The following is a 21848-nucleotide window of genomic DNA, read 5'->3' as shown; positions in this document are numbered from 1 at the left end:
CTCACATGTAAATGGACAAAATGATTATGAAAAATACTTCCATTTGCTCCATTAGCAAGGAATGCAATGTGTCAGCCATGTCTTCTTCTGCTTTGTCCTATAGTTGTCTTGTGGCATCTTATTTCAATAGTCTGTTCTCATAGAAAACATAACTATTTCACAATTTCATATGAATACTTAATATTTGATTTTTATGAAAACATATTTTTAGAAAAGTGTAAGCAAGAAGGTCTACATCTAAACCTAGGGGATGTAAACAGATTGTACAAAAACATATAAATGAGATCATACAAATTAGCCACCATTTCACCAAAATGTAAAACAGTTATGAATGGCCATGTGAGTGTGTTGTCACACCTGGATCCCATTGACTGCCCGCACACAAGCCAACGAGACTGTGCCTCTGGGACACGCAGCAATAAAAAACAATTACATCCAGGCCGTTTATACAACCCTCCTGCTAACATCCTGAACACACACATATAAACAAACTCAAACATCATGCTCTGACCCAACGTGCTGCATTACATGATGTATCGTTCAAAACTATAATCCACTTTAAAAATACTGTGACCAGCAGTTTTCTGCATAAGGTAAACAGGCTGTATTATGGCTTACAATGTTTTCCCAAACTGTACATCTGTCTGTGTTTAGTGCAGAGGTGATGTTTTAAACAGACTTCTGTCACGTTAAAGGTGCAGAAAGTAACTTTAAATCTGTGCATGAGATTTTACTAAACTTTTTTAATGCACTGCAGATGCTGATGGTGGCTAATAACCATGTGCCAGAGGATAATGTATCTGGTAAAGCACAAGATGCAATGCTGTGCCAATTTGTCTTGGATGAAGACCATTGTCCAAGATTGCCATAAATCAATGACAGTAACTGTCATCAGTGCATAAATAGCTAACACACGCACACACCTATGACTGCATATCAGAATGTGGCAAGTTGTGAAGTTGTTCAGCAACCATTAACAACCAGATTTTGCATTGTTGCAAATAATCACACTGTTCATCATCGTCTTAAATTATTTGGATCATGCTCTGTATTTTTCACATTGCTCTGTGTTTTTGTTGCCCTTACATGTAAATATCATTAAAGCAGTCCTGCCCTCTGATTTTTGCATAAATATGCCAATGTGCTCTGGCTTTAGTTAACACTCGAAGTAGATTAGACTAGTATAGATTAGATTAGTAGATTTTATATATATATATATATATATATATATATATATATATATATATATATATATATATATATATATATATATATATATATATATATATATATGGAAGCTGTATAGCAACCAGCTGACATACCATGTAACACCATACTGGGCAGCATTGCCATTGTTTAAAACATCATATTCAAATTTACACACACACACACAAAAACTGTTTTGCACTTTAGTCTTCTGCTCTGCCTCCTCTCCACCTACATACAACTCTTCCTCATTGAATTTTTGGCAACAAAAAAAAAAAGGCCTGGGTCTTGCCTGCTAGCTTTACAAGCTGTTAGAATCGCAGAAGCCATCTTGTAAATGACCAATTAAATGAGAAGAGATCACGAGAGACTGCATACCTGCCCGGAAGGAGCCATAAAACCTAATAAGGGGGGAAAAGTTGGCCCCTGACAAAAACACTGCTGAGGATAATTACAGCAGGGGAATTTCTCTTCCCCTCCTCCTTCCTCTTCCATTACAGAAACTTACTAAACCAAATTCACCAACCTTTCTTTTTTTTTTTTACGTTGATCAGTTTTGCAGTATATATATATATATATATATATATATATATATATATATATATATATATATTGGTGTAGGATTTACTTTTAAAATCAGAAATTTTACCCAAATCAGAAAGAAGCAGCAAGTAACACACTGAATTAAACAAAATTTATTAAAAAGGCCAACATTTTCTTGTAAAATGTACTCTAATAATGTATTTTTTATATTCAAACAATGATTTTTTTTTTTTTACAGTGAATTTGAAATTTTATAGAAAGGATAAAAGTGGTATTCTCAGCCTTTTCTAAATCTTTAAATAAAATTTGGTAAGTGCTATGAATTAAACTGTGTCAGCCATAATTTCCAAATAAATGTGTAAAATCAGTAAAAACATTTGCATTTTCTTTAAATGCAACAGAGGCAAATACAAACAAATAATAATTAATATGTTATAATTCATATAATAATTAATATTTGCATCTTAATTCAGGTCATAGTGTTGATAATAAAAAAAATCATACAATACCATAGTGAATGTTGTAGAAATATTATAAGCATCATAATTTTCTCTCAAGAAAACCAGTTCTGTTAAATGTGTCTGTTGGCGGCGCTTAGAAAAGTATCAATTATACAACAACAAGAACAACAATAATAATATAACATTTACAATAGTTTTAGATAAAGTATTTCATGTCATATTGCTTGAAAGGTCATGACAATTAGTGTGTGTTCCCTCAGAAAGAACGAAAGACCTGAACGTGGCCAGTGCCATGTACCAGTTGATCTTCAGGAACTACATTTTTATGAGGAATCATAATTGCTGACATGGTAACTAAAATAGAGGGAGACTCAAATTTTTAAGATAACTCTGAAGTTAAGTAGAGTTATCAAAGCAGTCTAGTACAGTATTGTTCAAATCTGGTCCTGGAGGCCCACAGAATTGCATATTTTGAATGTCTTCCTTACGTGAATGCAGGTCTGTCTCAGAGGCTCTGCAAATTAACCTATAAAAATCAGCTGTTAAATCACAAGGAGAAATAAAATATGTGCAGTGCTGTGGTACTCAAGGACCAGTAACATGCTATGATAGAGACTAATGTAAGTGATATGAATTTGAGTTTGATTTGTCATTACCTCTTCCATCACTACCTCTTCCGTCCTTATCAATAAAAGTGGCAAGATGGCCAAAAATAACCTATAGATTTGCATTTCCCAATGGAAAAGGCAGCAAAATAAAAAAAGTAACGAGATATGTAGAAAGGTTGTAAAAACAAAAATTTAGATACAGTGAATATCAAATGTTTACACAATCATGTTAAAACTGCTGGTTTTTGTGATTTAAAAAAAAAAAAATCAGAATATCAGAACTTATGCAATGTCACTGAAAGTCAGAGTGACTTATTTGAGAGGGAAAAATAGAATAAAAATGAAAACCTTGGAATTACTAACTACATAAGTGTTCACACACCTGAAATAATTTTTGATTTTTTTTAAAGTACTCAGTCTATTTGAATCAAAATCTATCAACTTGCTATCTTTACTTGGGAATAACGATAACACTTTACAAAGAGGTTTCATTTGTTAACATTAGTTAATGTATTAACTAACATAACAATGTGCAATACATTTGTTACAGTATTTATTAATCTTTGTTATGTTACTTAATAAAAATACAGTCTTTCATTGTTAATTCATGTCAGTTCACAGTACATTAACTAATGTTAACAAATACAACTTTTGATTTTAATAATATATTAGTAAATGTTGAAATTAACATCAACTAAGATTAATAAATGCTGTAGAAATATTGTTTGTTCTTAGTTCATGATAACTAAATTAGTTAACTAATGTTAACTAATGAAACCTTATTGTAAAATGTCACCGGAACAACTCTTACTTGCAAAAACATTCCAGATCTATTCATTTGTGAGGGCATCTCCTGTGCACAACCCTCTTCAAAGAAAGATTAATGTTTTGAAATGTTTTGAAATGGCCCAGCCAGAGCCCAGACCTGAGTCCAATAGAAAATCTGTAAGGGCACCCGAAGACGACTGTGCAGGAGATGCCCTCGCAATTAAAATTTTGGAACATTTTTTTGCAAAGAAGAGTGGGGAAATATTCCTAAGTCAAGTGCCAAGCTAATAGACTCCTATCCAAACCAACTGAGTGAAAATAAAAACAAAGCGTGCTCTAAGTATTAGTTCAAGGGCATGCTCAACTAAGTATTAGTTCAAGGGCATGTGTACACTTTTTATATCAAAAAGACAAATCATAATTTGGTATACAAATGCTAGTTACATAAATGACCTGACTTAAACTAGTTGAAAAGTATAAAGATGGATTGGAGTCCAATAAGTAGTTCGAACTGAATTAATTTCTTAAACTTGGGAAGAAAAAAAAATTGAATGTCTGAGTAATATCAGTATTGGAACACCTTGGAAATATATATTCACACTTAAGAAAACCTCTTTTCCAATGCTTTCATCCATCATCACTGAAACAGACCTTGCTTTTAAGGCTGTATGGTTGAGTGGTTACAGCAATGAAACATCAAACATCCATAAATCATGCACATACACATCTAACAAAGCACATCGCTGAGCTCTGCTTCATTACAATAATCTTATTCCTCTCTGCACCAGAGATTACTGTTAAAAATCAGGTATAGTCAGATGTTTTGCTTTTTCTGCCAAAAAAAAAAAACATCTTTATTATTATTATTATTATTTATGAATTAATATAGAACTACAGTGGTGCTCAGAATTATTGGCACCCTTGGTAAATATGATCAAAGATGACTGTAAAAATAAATCTGCATTGTTTATCCTTTTGATATTTAATTCATAAAATGAGAAAAAAAACAACAACAAAAAAAAAGCTAACCTTTCATTGAAGTAAAAGAATTGAAAGTGGGGGGGAAATCACATAATGAAATAAATGTTTTTCTCCAAAACATGTTGGCCATAATTATTGGCACCCCTAGAATTGTTTATGAGTAAAGTATCTCTGAAGTATATTCCCAGTCATATTTACAATTTTTTTTTTTTTTTTTTCTTAGCACACCAGGGTGATCATAAACATGAAATTGTCCAGCCATGACTCATGACTTCCTGTTCCACAGGAGTATAAACATGAGGAAACACAAAGGCCAAATGCCCTTAATCAATTATCACAATGAGTAAAACCAAAGAATATAGTAATGACGAGTAGCAAAAGATTGCTGAGCTTCACAATATAGAAAGTAGCTGTAAGAAAATAGCTAAAGCATTGAAAATCCCCATTTCCACTATCAGGGCAGTAATTAAGAAGTTCCAATTAACTAAAGATGTTACAAATCTGCCTGGAAGAGGACATGTGTCTAAATCGTTCTAATGCATGGTGAGGAGGAGAGTTTGAGTGGCCAAAGACTCTCCAATGGTCACAGTTGGAGAATTGCAGAGATTAGTTGAATCATGAGTCTCAAAAAGCGATAAAAAAAAAAATAAAAAAAAATTTAAACAGCACCTACAAGTACATTCCCACAAGTTGTTCAGGAGGTTTTAAAGAAAAATCCTCTGCTCTCATCCAGAAACAATCTCCAGCATATTCAGTTGTCAGACATGATTGGAACTTCGAACGAGACCGGCTTCTATGGTCAGATGAAACTAAAAAAAGAGCTTTTTGGCAGCAAACCCACCAGATGGGTTTGGTGCACACATGGATAAAAAGTATCCCATGTCCACGGTTAAATATACTGCTGGATCTTTAATGTTGTGGGCCTATTTTTCTGCTGGAGGTCCTGGACATCTTGTTCAGATATATGGTATCATGGATTCTACCAAATATCAACAGATAAAAAATCAAAACCTGACCGCTTCTGCTAGAAATCCTATAATGGGCCATGGTTGGATCTTCCATCAGGACAATAATCCAAAACAAACATCAAAAACAACACAAAAATGTGTCACTGAGCACAAAATTAAGCTTTTGCCATGGCCATCTCAGTCCCCTGACCTGAACCCTAAAGAAAATGAGTGGAGTGAACTGAAGAAAAGAAGCACCAACATGGAGCTGGGAATCTGAAGGATCTGGAGAGATTCTGCATGAAGGAATGGTCTCTGATCTCTTGTCAGGTGTTCTCCAAACTCATCAGGCATTATAGAAGATGAATCAGAACTGTTTTCTTGGCAAAAGGAGGTTGCAAAAACTATTGAATAAAAGCGTGCCAATAATTGTGGCCAACGTGTTTTGGATATAAACATTTATTTCATAATGTGACTTTCCCCCCCCCCATTCTTTTTTTTCAATGAAAGGTTAGATTTTTGCTAAGTTTATTTATTAAAGATCAAAAGGATAAACAATGCAGATTTATTTTTACAGCCATCTTTGATCATATTTACCAAGGGTGCCAATAATTCTGAGCACCACTGTGTAGAATTAGTTCAATTAGTTTTGTCCTTCAGAGTTTAATTACAATAGTAGAGTTAAAGTTAAAAGTTTTTGATAAATTATTAAAACATTTTTAAGCTTTGGGTCAATGTACTGTAAATTATATACAACATCAAGAGCCCATCATAATTCTCATGCACACCTTCTATATGTTGCCTGTGCACAACAAGATATAACTCATTCACATTTATTGACTATAGATCATTACAATGATACACGAAAAATCATTCAGTATGCAAACAGATGTAAGAAAGAAGACCATAATGCAGTAAGAAAATATTACAATAACATTATTGTTTGTTAGATTTTGAAAGTCATCCAAAAAATGTCAAAAAGTCAGTGGGCGATTTTCTAACCTGTATACTGGCACCTTCATGTGCTTTCAGTTCTTTTTCTCTGTCTTTCTTTATTTCTTATACTAAGAAAGAAATAAAGAATACTAAATACTTTATACTAAATACTGAAAATGGCTTAATTCTTAGCTGAATACTAAATACTGAAAACTAAAACTAGAAAAAAAATATGTTGTGTCATGTTGCATTTGAGTGTCCATTAATGGAGAAAGAAGCTTTTTGCCTGCATAATGGTTGTAATCCACCAGCAAGGGCACAACAAGCCAAAACTTGACCCTCTGATGCTACCTTGAAAAATCACAGACAGCAAACAAACACTTGCATTCAAAGTGGTTTTGTTTCGCATTTTATTTGCAACACAGGCATGGAATTCAGTTCAAAGGTGTGTCTGATCACTGATTGGTCATTCAGACTGTGGATATTGCTCAGTATACATTGAGAACACACAGCAAATAACACAGCGTACCAAAACAGGCTACACAGACAAAATAGAGACAGGGTGACAGCCTTGGTTTTGTAAACAGGGTGAAGTTACACATTTTCATTGCAAAGAGGAGGGGCTCTGTCCAGCTCCTCCCTTTAAAGGGAAAGCAATTATGTACCCGCATTAGTGCATGCAAAAACACTGATCACCTTGGTTAATGAAGCCAAGAGGGCATTGCACCCTCATCATGAATGCTTCTGTTTCACTGCCGTCAGGCAGAGATGGAAGAAATGTGAGATACAAGGAGAATAGACACTCTGGGAAACCATAGACAAAGATTTACAGACATTTCAGCTGAGGTTTGTTTACCTTAACTTGTAATCATTTAAATTAATAATTCAACAGTAAACACGCTGTTTGGATTAATCAATTTTTTGGTCAAAGAACCAGCATTCTCCATTTTTGTCTCTTATCTCTATCAAATCTGGAGCCATGCTTTTGGCTGACCTGAATTCGGAAGTCAGAAATGTGTTTACTTTAAATCTAATCACTGCTAAGGTCTTAGTTTATTCTACCTCGTAGATTAAGAAATGCTGCTTACTGTGTCTTAGTAACAAGTATCGACTTTAGCAATAATAACAAATTTATCCCACCAACTGGGTTTTACACATAAGCTGTGAGATCCATCCAATCATCTGACATCACAAACTGTTTAGCATATTCCCAGGACTGTAAAATACCGCCATCCTTAGTTTCCTTCAATATGTATGTTTACATTTCCATACCGTCAATGGCAGCAGGGACCATGTTGCAGGTGTTAATGTTCTTTCAAGTGACATTTCCATACTCCACAAATCTCCAAACAAACTAGTTGCAAAAACTAGTCAAGTGTGATAAATGGCCAGGTCTTGGAAATCAGCAAATTAGGTGGCCTCAAGGGATTCCAGAAACTGTGCAAACAATATCCACTGGAAACTTGTGCCAATTTGAGTTATTCCAAGTGTATGTCACTTAGTAAGACTCCTCCTAATGGCCATGGGAACTGTCAATCCATTAATGTAATGATTAAACCTCAGCTCATTGGAAGGGACCTGAGCCATAGCTTTTGTTCATTTGTAAGCATTGCTGCTCAAGCTGATCCAGTAACCTGTCCACAGAATCCTCTTTGTTCTCCAGCTTGAGATACCTCCTGGCGCTTCCGAGGTCTAGCCGAGGCCAGCTGCGGTGCCTCTGCTCTTCCACAGGTATAAGGTCAAGGGTTGTAATGCCAACTCCAACCATGTTCACACACACCTCTGAGCTGGATTGTCTTGGAAGCAGTCTATGGTGACCCATAGATGACACAGACTTGTCCTCTAGATGAACCAGATCCCTGGGAAGTATATGTGGTTTAGTCCTGTGGCTCATGCTGTAGGAGCGTCTGGGTGGGATTGAGAAGATCTCACAGTCCTCCCCACCTAGTGTGGACATAGAGGATGCAGTCATACAGTTGCTGAGACCAAAGTAACTTTCTTGCCGCAGATCCAGTGCAGAGGTGGCCCCCTGTACCTCTGTGCAAAACATCTCTTTGCTGTTGTTGCAAGAGTTGGAGGAGTGAATAGAGGGGGAAGAGGAAGAGTCCTGATGATGAAGAACCTCAGTGTGCGCTGTGTCGTGCTGCTGAATGCTGTCCTCCTCATCCATGCTCTTCACTCGGAGTAGAGGCTCCGAACTGGACATTTCATGCAGGCAGAGGATATTCAGGTGGGCTGCAGGTAAACTGCTGACCCATTGGTAGTGCCTGGCAAGAGAGTTCACCTGCAAGAGGTCAGCCGAAGGCATGGCTGCAGAAACAGAGCAAATGACGCTCCGCATCTGAGCCAGAAGCATTTGAGTTTCCCTGTCCCGGTTCTCATAGAGTACCGTATTGGCACAAATAAGTATGAAAAGTCCCACTCCCATTATGACAGGTCCTAGAAGTTTCATCCTTTCGCTATGAACCAGACTTGCTGCAGAAAACAGTCCTTTGGACCCTAATCCCCATCCTGATGCAGTTCCAGAGGATCCTTCCTCTGTGTCCACTGATGATCGAGGCCTGTATGGCCAGTAGCCTGCCACGGCAAGTGCAGTACCAACAACAACCACCACCACCCCAAGCACCAGAAAGGCACCCGGCATGGAACGGATACGCAGCTTTCCCTGGATTACACATTCCTTCTTTCTCCTGGAGTGAAGACTGAAACGTGGCAGGCGTTGGCGGGAAGGTGTGCCTGACGTCCGGCCGTGGGATTTCTGAGTCCTCATGGCATATGGTCTGTAAAGATCCCTTATGGGAATCTGTAAAGGTGAGGAGGAAAGGGGATATCAAGGTTGAGGTCAAGTGGTGACCTGCATTCAGTAATTTATTAAAGTCAAGAGAATTTCACTTTAATATTTGCTTCAGACCCCTAAATCAATTTACAGCTTGAATTATCTATATGCTACAACTATTATAATCCCTTGTTTAAACTGTGTTTGAAACATTGATGCTAATGCTCCTGGGATTTTTTTTCTTATTATAATGGCTTCTATTAATATTTAATCCATACGGGCTTGTCTTGTTTTAAATAATTTAAGAAAACAAGTGCTGTGATTTCTCCTACACAACCTTCAAAAAGCACTTAATACATAGTAATAAATTACAGGAATGTTCCAGGTTAAATACAAGTCAAGCTATGTAACTGGGCTATGTAAACAAATTAGTGAATTTTTCATTTATAAATTGTAATTGCTTAACTGTTGCATAACATTTTTACTGGATGAATCAAAATTGATTTAAAAAGAGAAAAGGCTGCCCATGTCTGAACCAGTGCATCTTGCTCTTTGATGAAAAATTCAAAGATAAATGGCAAAAACAAAGAATGGAATGCATGTAGATGATCCAATGATTTTGAAGGAGGTGGATTTCCAGCACCTCTTCCTGCATTATATAATGAATTGAAAATGTTTTCTTAAAACCAGTGTATCTGGTATTTATGTTACAGGCATAACATAATTTGGATCAGACCCTCTCATACCAAATACAGTTACCCTCAGATACCCTCTGAGGGTCTGACCCATGTCAGGAATGCAGTAACAGTGTTTACTCATTTAGCCAGCTTCCAGAGAATAAATATATACTTGTTTAGTCATTAATTAATTTGCTCATACAACCAGATTAATCACTAGTTACATTTTGTAGAATTAGAATTGTGTGAACCTTATTCTTATTCATTTTATTCTGCTCTAATGATAGCTGTACAGTATCAGAAATGTAAAGACACTTGTGTCTAAAGTCACGAAGGTCAATAATTGCCTTCATGTATCCACTAACACATATGCATACTTAGCATGTGTAATTCTTTTTAGTATTTATGGCACCACTGGTTACTATATGTTAAACTATGACAGTGAATCATGTGTAGAAGTTTGGATGCGTGCTCTGTGCCCTGTATGGTTGTAGTTTGTATGTTCTGTTCCAGTGAAGTTCTGACAAAAAAAGATGTCACCTATGTTTTATCTAATTGTGTTTTCAAGGGCTGTTTATTTGCATGTGAATATGCCAAAGGAATAGTCTCCAGGAGAGTTCAACCAACAGTGTCCCAGATGAGAAGAGTCCTTCTGGAATTTATGACTTACCTGTGACCCTTACAAAAGTTTATGTATATAGAACAAAATGTATCAAAGATGTTTTTAAATGACCTCATTTGCATTAAGAACAGAATACCATATTCGAATGCTGCTATAATTATCTGTACTTTTAACCTATCTGAACCTGCAGAAATTATGTCAACTGATTATCCATATGACTATAAGTGTTTCTGTATCCTAAGTTAGTTTGAGGCTGGATCCTCTTAATCATTTCTATGGCCTTTGGAAGTCAGGAAATTTGTCTTCAGTAAACTCTCTATCAACTTGAACTTTGACTCCTGGTCTTCATTGAGCATACTGGTCTTGTTATGATGTCTAACTATAATACCCCAACAATTTAGTTAAAATTTCAGAAACATAATGAAACACTGCAATGCTGAGTACAGTACAGTAAAACAATTCTGATTCCTCTGGATGGGGCACCACAAACAAATCATTAACTATCTATTTAAATCTATAAATAAAATAAATTGTATATACTTTAAATACAGCCATCGTTACAAGTAAAGTGGCTGATGCTGTATTTTACTGCAGCAAGAGTATTCCCAATCCCTCATTTGTAAACTGTTGCATTAGTTTTGAGGCATGACATCTACACTGACAGATAAACTACCCAGCTGGACTCCCAAAGGGAGCTCCAGATTTTAAACAATGGATAGCTGATTTTGTCATGTAAGACAGCATTTATTTATGTTGTTGATTTTAACTCAAAGAAGAAACAGGTGTTCAGGCAGGGGAAGCCTTATGTTGATTGTATAGGCAATGACCAGGGCTAAAAATAAATTGAACCACTTAGAATCTCTAAAGTCCATGCCACTTTTGACCAAAGAAGAATGAGGGGAAAAACAAAAGTCCATAATGAGAAATTATATGTAGCCAGTTCACTCTGGAATAACAAACACTCCGTTGGCAGAGTTTTCTTAACAACTCTGAAAATGTAATTTACCATTCTGCCGACTTTCTTGGTTTGTTTAAACTCATAGGAAATGCTTTGGATATTTAAATACTGACATCTTGCTTACAAGTTCTATCTGATACAAGTACTCTAGCAGAACATCCAAAGTATGGCCAAATGTAAACAATGAGGCTGTGGCCAAAAGTGTGTAGTAATAATAATAATAATAATGTGTAGGTTTGGCACTAATAACTGCCTTTTGAAATCAATGCTGCATCATAAATGTTTAAACTTATCCCTTTACAACTATGCAAATGTCAAATTCAAAAGTTAAATGAGATCCATATAGAAAAACAATGTATAGTGCCATGCATCTTGGAGCACATGTTTGGACTGATTCATCAAAAGACTAGACTGATGAATTCCAGACCTCTTTTTTTCCATTACAAATTTCAGCTTTACTTTTAATGGCTGTTGACTCTGGTTTCCAAATGGGTGAAATTAATTATACAAGAGTAAACAATATAAACAGCAGATGCAGATCAATCGTTGAATCCGAATTGTGTTGAATGTTTCAAATTACTGTTTGATTATTTGTACAGACAATTATTTATGCACCCAAGAGATCCCTTTGTAGTTGAACTTAACTGTCACTTACATTCATGTCTGAACACTAAAATATTACTGGAATCACTGGCATAGATGCAAGTACAGTCTAAATGGATTCATTGTGACACCTCTGCTGTATTTAGCCTACCACTTTCCACGTCACGTAAAAAAGGTCCGTTCACGATCATTTCTGACACTGCAGCAAGCCTCATTAAAACATTCAAACTTTTTTCTTAATATAGGACTCATTCGCCAATTAATTTGTGCATGTTAAATATAATGCCCCACATAGGAAATGTTCAATAAATGCACCAGAATTTATCCATTACTTTGTAATTACGTTGTAATTCATTGTTATTTCACGCACATATCAAGAAGCTTCTCAAAGACTGTCAGTCGCCAATTTATTTGTGCATGTTACATATAATGCACCACACAAAAAAAATGTTCAATAAATGCACCAGAATTAGTCAATTATTTGTAATTCGTTGTAATTTCATACACATTTCAAGAAGCTTCTTAGAGATTGTCCAGCTTATGCTTGGACTTCAATAACATTAGAGATCTATCGACCTCTAATAAGGTCAACAGTTGCTGTATCGATACTGGCGCTTTGGCGTAACAATGTATCAAACGCGCCTCAGGAGACAATGCGTTTACTTGCCTTTGTTACAGTATATTGCGTCCGCGTTCCATCGTTCTACCGCGCTGGACACGCGTTCTCGTGATGTTTTTCATCCACTGCGAAGTTTCGCGGTTCTCCATCAATCCAGGCGCGTGCGAAGTGCCGCGCTTCTCCCATGACAGCTCTTCCTCTCCAGAAGGGGACACTGAAGGGTTAAAAGAACTGACTTTCTGAAGGCAGATAAGGTAAATATCGCTCCATCATCAGTAGTCACAGTCTGTCCGTTCTCCAATGTTCACATTTCGTGTTCTCCTCTCAGTAAAGTGTTGAGGAGAGCGCCTCCTTCGTCGTGTCTTTTTATGAGACTCAATGGAGTGACCAGACTTCAGTTTGCTTTCCATATAATCAGACAAGGCAATAACACACATTCAACAGGCAATACTGCTCCCTTTAGAGTTTTGAGAAGTAAAGCCTCAAAATATGCTGGCGTTTATAAAAAGATTTGTAGTGTAATATTTAGAGAAACGACGACGAAATGCCTGTAAAAGTAGGCACACAGAGGTTAGTAAAGTAGACACACCAGACACCGGACATATGCTTTTTTTTGTTTTTTTTGTTATCTGAATGTTGGCGACATCTTGCGGACTTATTTGTACATGGAGAGGAGGATAAATAATTGTCCGCAAATGACCTTTATAGATTAGAATATATTCAAGATAAAACTGCTTAGATTCTGATGCAGTGAATAGTGGGATTAGTAAACTCAAAAATGAATATTTTCTTCATTTATTCACTCTCCTGTCATACTACACTGTATGGTCTAATTTTCTTTCATCACTAGACAAATTCAGCAGATTTTTCATTCGCACTTGCAAATACACTTCTCAAAGCATCGCAGCAGGTTCAAGATCAATAATGACAAGATTATTTTAAATCCCCAAAGACTGAGACTTAGAGACACAACAGAGGAAAAACTAAACTTTCTATACTGGTGCTTGGACGGCTGTTCATTTTCATTGAATGTAATTTCATATAGGTTTGAACAGACATGAGAGTCAATTTCCTTTATACTCACTTTTTATACATTTGACCCACAATAATAGGAAAACCCCACCACAAAACACCTTTGTAAATGAACTGAATGGACAAAGTATTGTGAGGCAGTTTTTTTTATTATTTTGTATGGAGAAATTTGTTGTAAAAAGACCATAAACTCTGCCCCATCTTAACAACATTTATGGAACATGTCTAAAGTATACAATGCAAAGGTTAGGGCTCAATTTTACTCTTAATGAATAAAATATATGCAAGCAATTTTCAAATAAAAACACTACTAAAAATGATGCATAAGGTTAACAATACCAGAAAATACTGAACTGTGAATAAGCAAGCATTTTCCCTAATACCTATCTGATCTGACAAAAGAAGAAAAAAACAAACAAACAAAAAAAAAACATAAGTGGTTTGCTTCAAAATAATAGAAATGAAGGGCAGAACAACATTTAGACATTGACTGCAAAACAATTTTCAGTCTATTTGTCATCTTATTTTCAAGAAATAACATCTAAAAACAAGAGATTTGCTTCTCAAAAAATGTAACATATTCAGACTTGTTTTCAGACAGTATACCTTGAATTAAGTTTATTTTCTAACCCCAACAGCAAATAACTTGTTTTAAGCAAAAAAATCTAACAATTTAGTGACAAAAATTGTCAGTGGGGTATTTAAAAAAACAAACAAACACTAATTTAAGATATATTCTTGTTTTAAAGATTTTAGTTAGACTGGAAAACAAGATGAAAAATACTGATTGAGAAAAAAAAAATTTTTTTTTTTTGAAGTAGACTTAGGAACGAGACCTTGAGTGGGACCGAGATCGGGAATACGATTTTGAGCGTGAATGTGAGCGAGATTTGGATCTGGATCTAGATTCCCTGCGCCGATCAGCATCTGGTGACGTTTGTGATCTGGATCGAGAATGAGCTCTAGAACGGTGCACCCGTTCAGCCACTCTGCCTTCATCGCTCTTGGTTGCCTCCTGAGATTTGGACCCAGACTCCCTGGAGAGATCCCTGTTGTTGCCCGATTTGGACCGAGATCTGGATCGAGAATAAGAGCGACCCCTCTTGTTCTCCCGTTTGCTCTTTTTGTTCTGGGGGCTGCAGCTCAAGCTATTATCCCTTGCGCTTTCACCTCCTCTGCGAGCTCCATTACTGCTCTCCTCCATCCTACTGCTCCTGCCCTTCGTCTTCTTGCTGGTTGACCTGCTGCGTGATCGTGAGCCTGAGGGTCTGGAAAAGAGAGGGAACGGTTTAAGAAAAATACATCAAATCAGTTAGCAAGACTGAAGCCACACAGAACTTTTATTTTTATTATAGAAATTACTGCCTTCTAGTGGACTCAAACTGTGATCATTCTACTTTAAGCACAATTCACTTTTATTTGCCTACCTTGAGCGGCTACTGGTTCGACTGTGGCTTCGGCTCCTGCGAGACCTCCTGCTCCTGGAGCGAGACCTGAAGTATGTGTGCAAGAAGCAAGAACCTTTACACATGTTCTCTGTTAAACTCTAAAGTAGATTTTATTACAAGCAGTTTATTTAGCTCATTTTTTTCAACACCAAGTAACATGACATTAGTGCGAATGCAATATCTAAATTATCAGTTATACATCTCCCACATTTACAATATAATTTAATTATAAAGCTGATTTGTTTCCACCTGGAGGCGCTGCGAGAATAGGAGCGTCTGCGTCTGGCACCAGGTCGGTCCTCAATGAGACGAATTTTCCTTCCATTGACCTCAGTGCCGTCAAGTTTCTCCAGGGCTCTTTTCATGTCCGAGTACTGCCTGAACTCTATGACCCCCTCATTCTTGCGGCCCTTATTAGTGTCTGCATAAGTTACCTCACCAGCCTGACGCATGTAGTCCTGAAATTAATCAATGACACATTAGCGACTCTCAAGACAAAATCGCTGATCACGTTTACAGAACAGACCTTCTAAATGACAATTTTCGAAATGCTTGAAGTAGGCATAAAACAGAAATCTCATCTTCCCCATTACATTTACATCACATTTATGCATTTAGCGGACGCTTTTATTCAAAGTGACTTCAAAGCATTCATCAAAGAGCAAACAATCATTGTAGTACACAATACCAGGTTTTTTAGACAACTAGATTAGGACCAGCCAGAGAAAAAAAGAAATGCAGAGAATTTTTGTGTGCGTATGTTTGTGTAAGTGCAGTGGTTTAAGAGTGTGGGGTGGTTAAGTGCTTGCGGAAGAACTGTGTCTTTAGCCTCTTCTTGAAAGATGTGATGTTCTCAGCAGTTTGGGTGGAGGATGGCAGCTCATTCCACCAGAGAGGAACAGAGAGAGTAAACGTTTTGGAGAGTGACTTTTTGTCTCGTTGTGAGAGAACCACAAGGCATCTCTTATTCAGTGACCTGAGCTGTCAGGAGAAGCCATTTTCCTATTGTGAAATGGTATCTCGAAGAAAAAAAAAAAAAGTAGGGAGGGATTTGATTTTGTCTGGAACGGAATGGATCACTGTGGTTTCCTATTGCTCCACTAAACACGTTCATCAAACGAGATGTCGTTGCAAGAGGGAGGGGAAGTTATTTTGATGAAAGATTACAAGAGCACATTAATTTAATGATGTGCACAGATAAATCACTAATAAATATTGCAATACTTAAGTATTATGATTTTGATTTCATTGTGATTTTTAAAGACAATAGTTTGATATGGAGGAACAAAATGCAACTTGGCTAGAGGCAGCGTTATCTGATTTAAAATATATATATAATATATATATAATTATTTTTTTTAAGAAAAAGTGAGTGGTGCTTGCTTGTGCAATAACTCGCCACCATGATGCTAAGGCGTTTTAGCATTTTGCTATGTAGTTGCTAGGGTGTTTGAACTTGTGGTTGAACTGGTTGAGTGAACTTGCTAGAAAGATAAAAAAAATTGTCCCAAGATAAAAAGCCTATCCTCTTATCTCTGTAATATTCTGGTCTCTAGAATATGCAATATTCTGGATTAAGGACACTCTTTCGATGCAAGTCTATGGCTTTTTTTTCCGTTTTTATCCATTTTATCACCCTACAGGTGAACATCTTAAGTCGAATCACTTTGAGAAGCAATAGCACACCTCTCCTCAACAAGCAGAGTCATTCCTGTCTTTGAGTCAGGGGTTTGTTCAAATCCCTAACCCTAAGCATAAGAAATAGTAACAGTGATATTCACTTTAGCAAACATAAGAACTAAAACTAGTATGTTTTTGTACCTTCAGGTCCTGCCAGCTGCAACGACTAGACAGATTTTCCACAATCAGCCTGTAATCCGTGCGTGTAGGTGGGCCGTACCTGTCCCCTCCTCCACGGCCATAACGATTACCTTAAAAATGACGAGAATAAGATGTATATGATTCAGGATTGGTAAAAGACAATTAAGTATCTACACTAGCCTTTAAGTCTTTGTGGATTTCACACAGAAACACTAAAAGATTAAACTTTAAACAAAGAACTTATAACATCTACAAAAATCTGTAAATTTCAAGAAAAAAAAAAAAAAAGGAATGGTTTAAGAAACTGGATTTACTTCTACTAGAGTGTAATACATTATAAACTGAATGTTACCCTCTGAAATTTTGGACATTTCACCCAAAAATGAATTATTTATTCACCCACATGTCTGTGTAACACAAAAGATGATATGTTGGAGAAAAATCATGTTTTTTTTTTTTTCCTTCAGTCAGTCAACTGTCTGGACAAACAATAAGTGAATCATATTTCAAAATATCTTGTGTGTTCTGCATAAGTCATATAGGTTTGGAATGAGATAAGGGTGAGTAAATGATGACAATCATTATTAGGTGAAATATCACTTTAATAGACAGATTTGCTCTAAAATATTGCACCAAATAACATACTTACGCTGTACTTAAATTTAAAAGATTTAACAGGGGAAAAAGAAAATGTGGAAAGAAATAAAACCAAAACATATTACAGGCACCTAAAAGAGCTCAACCCACATCTCCTAAACCCATTGGTATCCTCACCACCCGGCTTAATGGGAAAAGCGGTCCTCATTCACATTGGCTCGCTTTAATGGTCTGCCCAGGGGCCCAGTTTGGTCAAAGAGCCACACGCATGGGAAGGGGGACACCATGGCCAGCAAAAGGGGCAGGCGGTCAGACTCTTTTAATAAAACATTGAGGGTTAAATTTCTAACTTTGACATTATTTTGAATTAAAAAGTTATTTCATTTAAAAAAAAATGAAAAGAAATCAATCAGTTATATTGCAATACTAGATATCTGCATATAGTAAAGCAGAAATTACAATATTTAGAATTACTAAACGTTTTTCAGGGTGATTCTTCATTTAGGGACACTTGAGAAACTTACTTGAGGCAGATCTCTTTTCTTATTTTTTTTCTAAAAAGTATGCCATTTGTTATATTGCTCCAAGGACAGAAAGATACTCCCAACTGAAGAATCACCCATCAATAACATTGTAAAGATTACGATCCAAACAATATCGCTCCCTACAAAGTTAAACAGTAATTGCATGATGTTACAAAGGAAATTTCCAAACATACAATTTTCAGGCTTCTCATAGAGAGACCAGACACTCTCAAACATGCTGTTCTATTCTGTTAGATCAAATGAGTCAATGTGAAGATGAAAAAAAACAAAAAAACAAAAAAAAAAAAACAAATCAATGATGACATTAACATGCCTAAGGACAAGTGATTCACTGTTTTTAAACCATCAGTGTCTTACTCGACAGAGTTGTGGATGGAACTGTGGAAACAATGTCAGAAACTATCTTCTTTACCTATTGACCTGCAGTGACATCACTTGAAACATTAATTCTGAAAACAACTAATTTTGGTATAGTGATTAAAAATCATAATGAGCATGCTGAGCACCAAACTCTTCAGCTGAGAAGCCTGAAAAAAAGAATTTGTTTGCACAATCTAACATCTACCAAAGAAATAGAAATTAATATGCAAAAGAAATAGTATGTGGAATATAGTATTCTGTAAGAGCGGGTAAATTAATATCTTACTTCTTCCAGATCTGTTTCCTCCATCACGGCGCTGTCCTATGGTATGCTCCACTATCACTCTCTTCCCACAAAGATCTTTGCCGTTCAAATCGTACACAGCATCATCTGCATCACGGGGGTCATCAAACTCTACAAAGCCATATCTAAAGAGATAGATAGGATTTATGAGGTTTGAGGAAAAATATGCATGTGAAATGTTACACTTCCATAATGTACTTAAAGTGCTCTATTTTCATGCACCAATTTTGTACATAATATACTAAAAATTCTTCTTTAATATTTTTTAAGATAATCTTAAGAACATACAAGTGTACTCAACTGTGCTATTTTGAGACACCATGAATATGAACTAAATACATTTTTTTTAATACAGAGATAGTATTTTGGAAGTGCACTTTTTTTCCACCTGGGCCAGTTGTCTAATAATCAAATTAGCCTTTTCAGCCATTCCCTTGGTTATACTTGTTAGCCTATATAGTCTAATTTAATGTAAAGTCATGAAATAGCTTGCTAAGCACAGTTTTATGTTGTATTAACATATTTCCTCTTCAAACACTAAGTTTAGGCGGGACATATCAAAAGGTTCGCGCCTATGTTTTTTTTTTTTTTTTTCTTTAACACAGCCATAGGCATTAGTTAAATCCGTGAACTATGATTTACATCCATTACGTATTTTTATTAACAATATGTAAATAAAATAGCAAGAACCGAAAATATTGCATATAAACAAAATGAAATATCACCCTTATAAACATAGCAGGGTAAAAAGAAAAAAAAAGAAAAACGACCACACTGAAAATGTAATGAACAGCATTTAAACTCGACACGTTTGACGATCATTCAACTCGAATGCTTCTGTTATTAATATTCTCGTTTTCAATTAACGTTTTTTAACTAAACTCTTCACTCAAATTGCTGGTAATAAAATTTGTTAAAAAAAATAAAATAAAAAAATAAAATAAAAAGAAAAAAAAAGAAAAAGAAGCATATTCACGAGGGGCCCAGACCCTACGGTACCTGTATAATAAAATAAATATCAACATGAGTTAGTTTTTAGTGAATGGGACAAAAAAGACAAAATGTAGAAACTCAGTCTAGGCCAGCCTGGAAACAATGGAGGTTAGCAATAGCATGCTATGCTAAAACAGCTAAAAATATATTTAAAATGACTGATTAAAAGCCGATACCATTTTCAAATATATTTTTATGCGTAATTCATTAGTAATGCTGCTAGTGAATTCATAATTTAGCTCTCTTTTAAATCATGTGGAACACAAGAACAAACAGTTTATCCTGCTTAATGACTCAATCGCTGTTCCGGCTGCACATTTAATTTGCTTGTATAAAGAGTATATTTCTTACCCATTTTTCAGGTCCACTTCCAGTATCTTCCCATAGCCTTTAAAAAACCTTTCTACATCTTTCTCTCTGGCGCGATAGCTCAATTTTCCCACGTAAACTCGAGACATTTTCCCGGTGCAGTAGCTCAGCATGCAAAATCAGCAACAACATATGTGAGATTCAAAATAAGCGACACGCATTGGTGTTTTCCAATATAAAAGTCCTAAAGACTGTGGTCAAAATAAGGGACCTGTATTGGTGTTTTCCAAAATAAGAGTCCTAAAGAATGTAGCCAAAATGGTGTGTTTGTGAAAGTTACACCTATAAGAGCACAGACGTTGTTGCTTACTTTTCTCGCTACCGAACTTTCTTAATTTTAAGACTTGTAAAAGATCAACACTTTATATGGCAACGCAGTAATGGGAGAAAAAAGCTTTCCAGTTCTTTGAATGAATTTAACTGCTTTGCGATTCACAGTTTCAAAGTGGTTAGCACAATGCACACTGGACATCTGCTTTTTTATATATATAAAGTTTATAATAAATACTATGTTATGATACTAAAGTAGCCTATACTATATTATGATACTAAAGGTTTTTACTTTTCTTTTTTTAATTTATATTTAACATAACTGTATCTATTCAAGCTTGAAATTGTCACTTGTAGTTTGACAGTTTAAAAGTAGTTTTGAAAGTAGGCTAGACAAAGAACACAGGAGCTTTAAAATTAGCATTAATCAAACTGTAAAATGTATTATAATGTTTAAACTCTGGTATCACTTTTTTATGTCTAAATTATGCTTGAATATTCCCAAACACTGTCAGTGCAATCTCTTTGTGATATGTGATTGTCGATATATAGCCTATGTGTGTGTGGGTGGGTGTGTATGGGTGTGTCTTTATTACAGGGTTCCTACACATTTTCCATTTCAAAATTCCATACTTTTCCATACTTAAATTTCTAGACCTCCTTCCAAACGATTTCTGCCATTGGTGAGCCTCAGTCTCCTTTTCTATGTTTTTTGGCGCACCAAAAATATTCTCGCCGCTTTATAATATTAATATTGAACCACTGTACTCACATGAACTGATTAATGGATCTTGAGAGAGGAAATGTCACTGCTTCATGTTTGTAGTCCGGGTCCTACAGTCTTTTAGTGATTTTTAAATTAGAGTCTGATTGTTGAAATAAAGTTTTGTATTTAGTATTCATGTCTAGGCCCTTCTCTTCTTAAAAACCACGTACCTGTGTAACTTTTGTTGGGGATAAAATCTACAAGTACTAATATATTCCGTTTAACAAGTTGGCATGATTTAGTTTGTTTCCCTTTCCGGCCATACCACTCGCTACATAGGCGTGAATATTTAATTTGTCTATTAATTCGATACATTTCCTTTATAGAGATCCTTCTGTGATTTATCCATCTGCTCTGTTCTCGACATTATATGTATCATATATTATCATATATCATATATACATATAATATATGAAACATTATATGTTTCATATATTATATGTATCAAAGTATTTTTATAGAGTAGCCTACGAGTATGAGTAGCACAAGCAGTTTCCGTAATATTTTAGAAATTCGTAACTCTATAAACATATTTGCAAAGTGAAGAGAGGTGAAAAAGGTGACATGTAGAAAGTAGATAGTTGTAGGGGGTCTGGGGGCATCCTCCCCCAGGAGAAGATTTTTGTGATTTTAACATG

General features: G+C 35.7%; 2 protein-coding genes across 2 annotated transcripts; both read right to left on the bottom strand.

Moving 5' to 3' along the window:
• Positions 1-6698: 6698 nt before the first annotated feature.
• Positions 6699-13144, bottom strand: tmem200b (transmembrane protein 200B). Its single transcript, XM_067412271.1, has 2 exons — positions 12754-13144; positions 6699-9253 (listed from the first exon to the last, which is right to left on the bottom strand). Exon 2 carries the CDS (start codon positions 9218-9220, stop codon positions 8015-8017), a length of 1206 nt encoding a protein of 401 aa, XP_067268372.1. The 5' UTR covers positions 9221-9253; positions 12754-13144; the 3' UTR covers positions 6699-8014.
• A 710-nt stretch (positions 13145-13854) lies between these two features.
• On the bottom strand, positions 13855-20307 carry srsf4 (serine and arginine rich splicing factor 4). Its single transcript, XM_067411120.1, has 6 exons — positions 20157-20307; positions 18795-18937; positions 17007-17116; positions 15435-15643; positions 15165-15230; positions 13855-15005 (listed from the first exon to the last, which is right to left on the bottom strand). Exons 1-6 carry the CDS (start codon positions 20285-20287, stop codon positions 14561-14563), a joined length of 1104 nt encoding a protein of 367 aa, XP_067267221.1. The 5' UTR covers positions 20288-20307; the 3' UTR covers positions 13855-14560.
• Between the last annotated feature and the right edge of the window lie 1541 nt (positions 20308-21848).

Source organism: Chanodichthys erythropterus, chromosome 15 (assembly GCF_024489055.1).
Source record: "Chanodichthys erythropterus isolate Z2021 chromosome 15, ASM2448905v1, whole genome shotgun sequence".
Classification (NCBI taxonomy): Eukaryota; Metazoa; Chordata; class Actinopteri; order Cypriniformes; family Xenocyprididae; genus Chanodichthys; species Chanodichthys erythropterus.
Note: the sequence above shows the minus strand (reverse complement) of the source record. Positions and strands in the feature narration are given on the sequence as shown.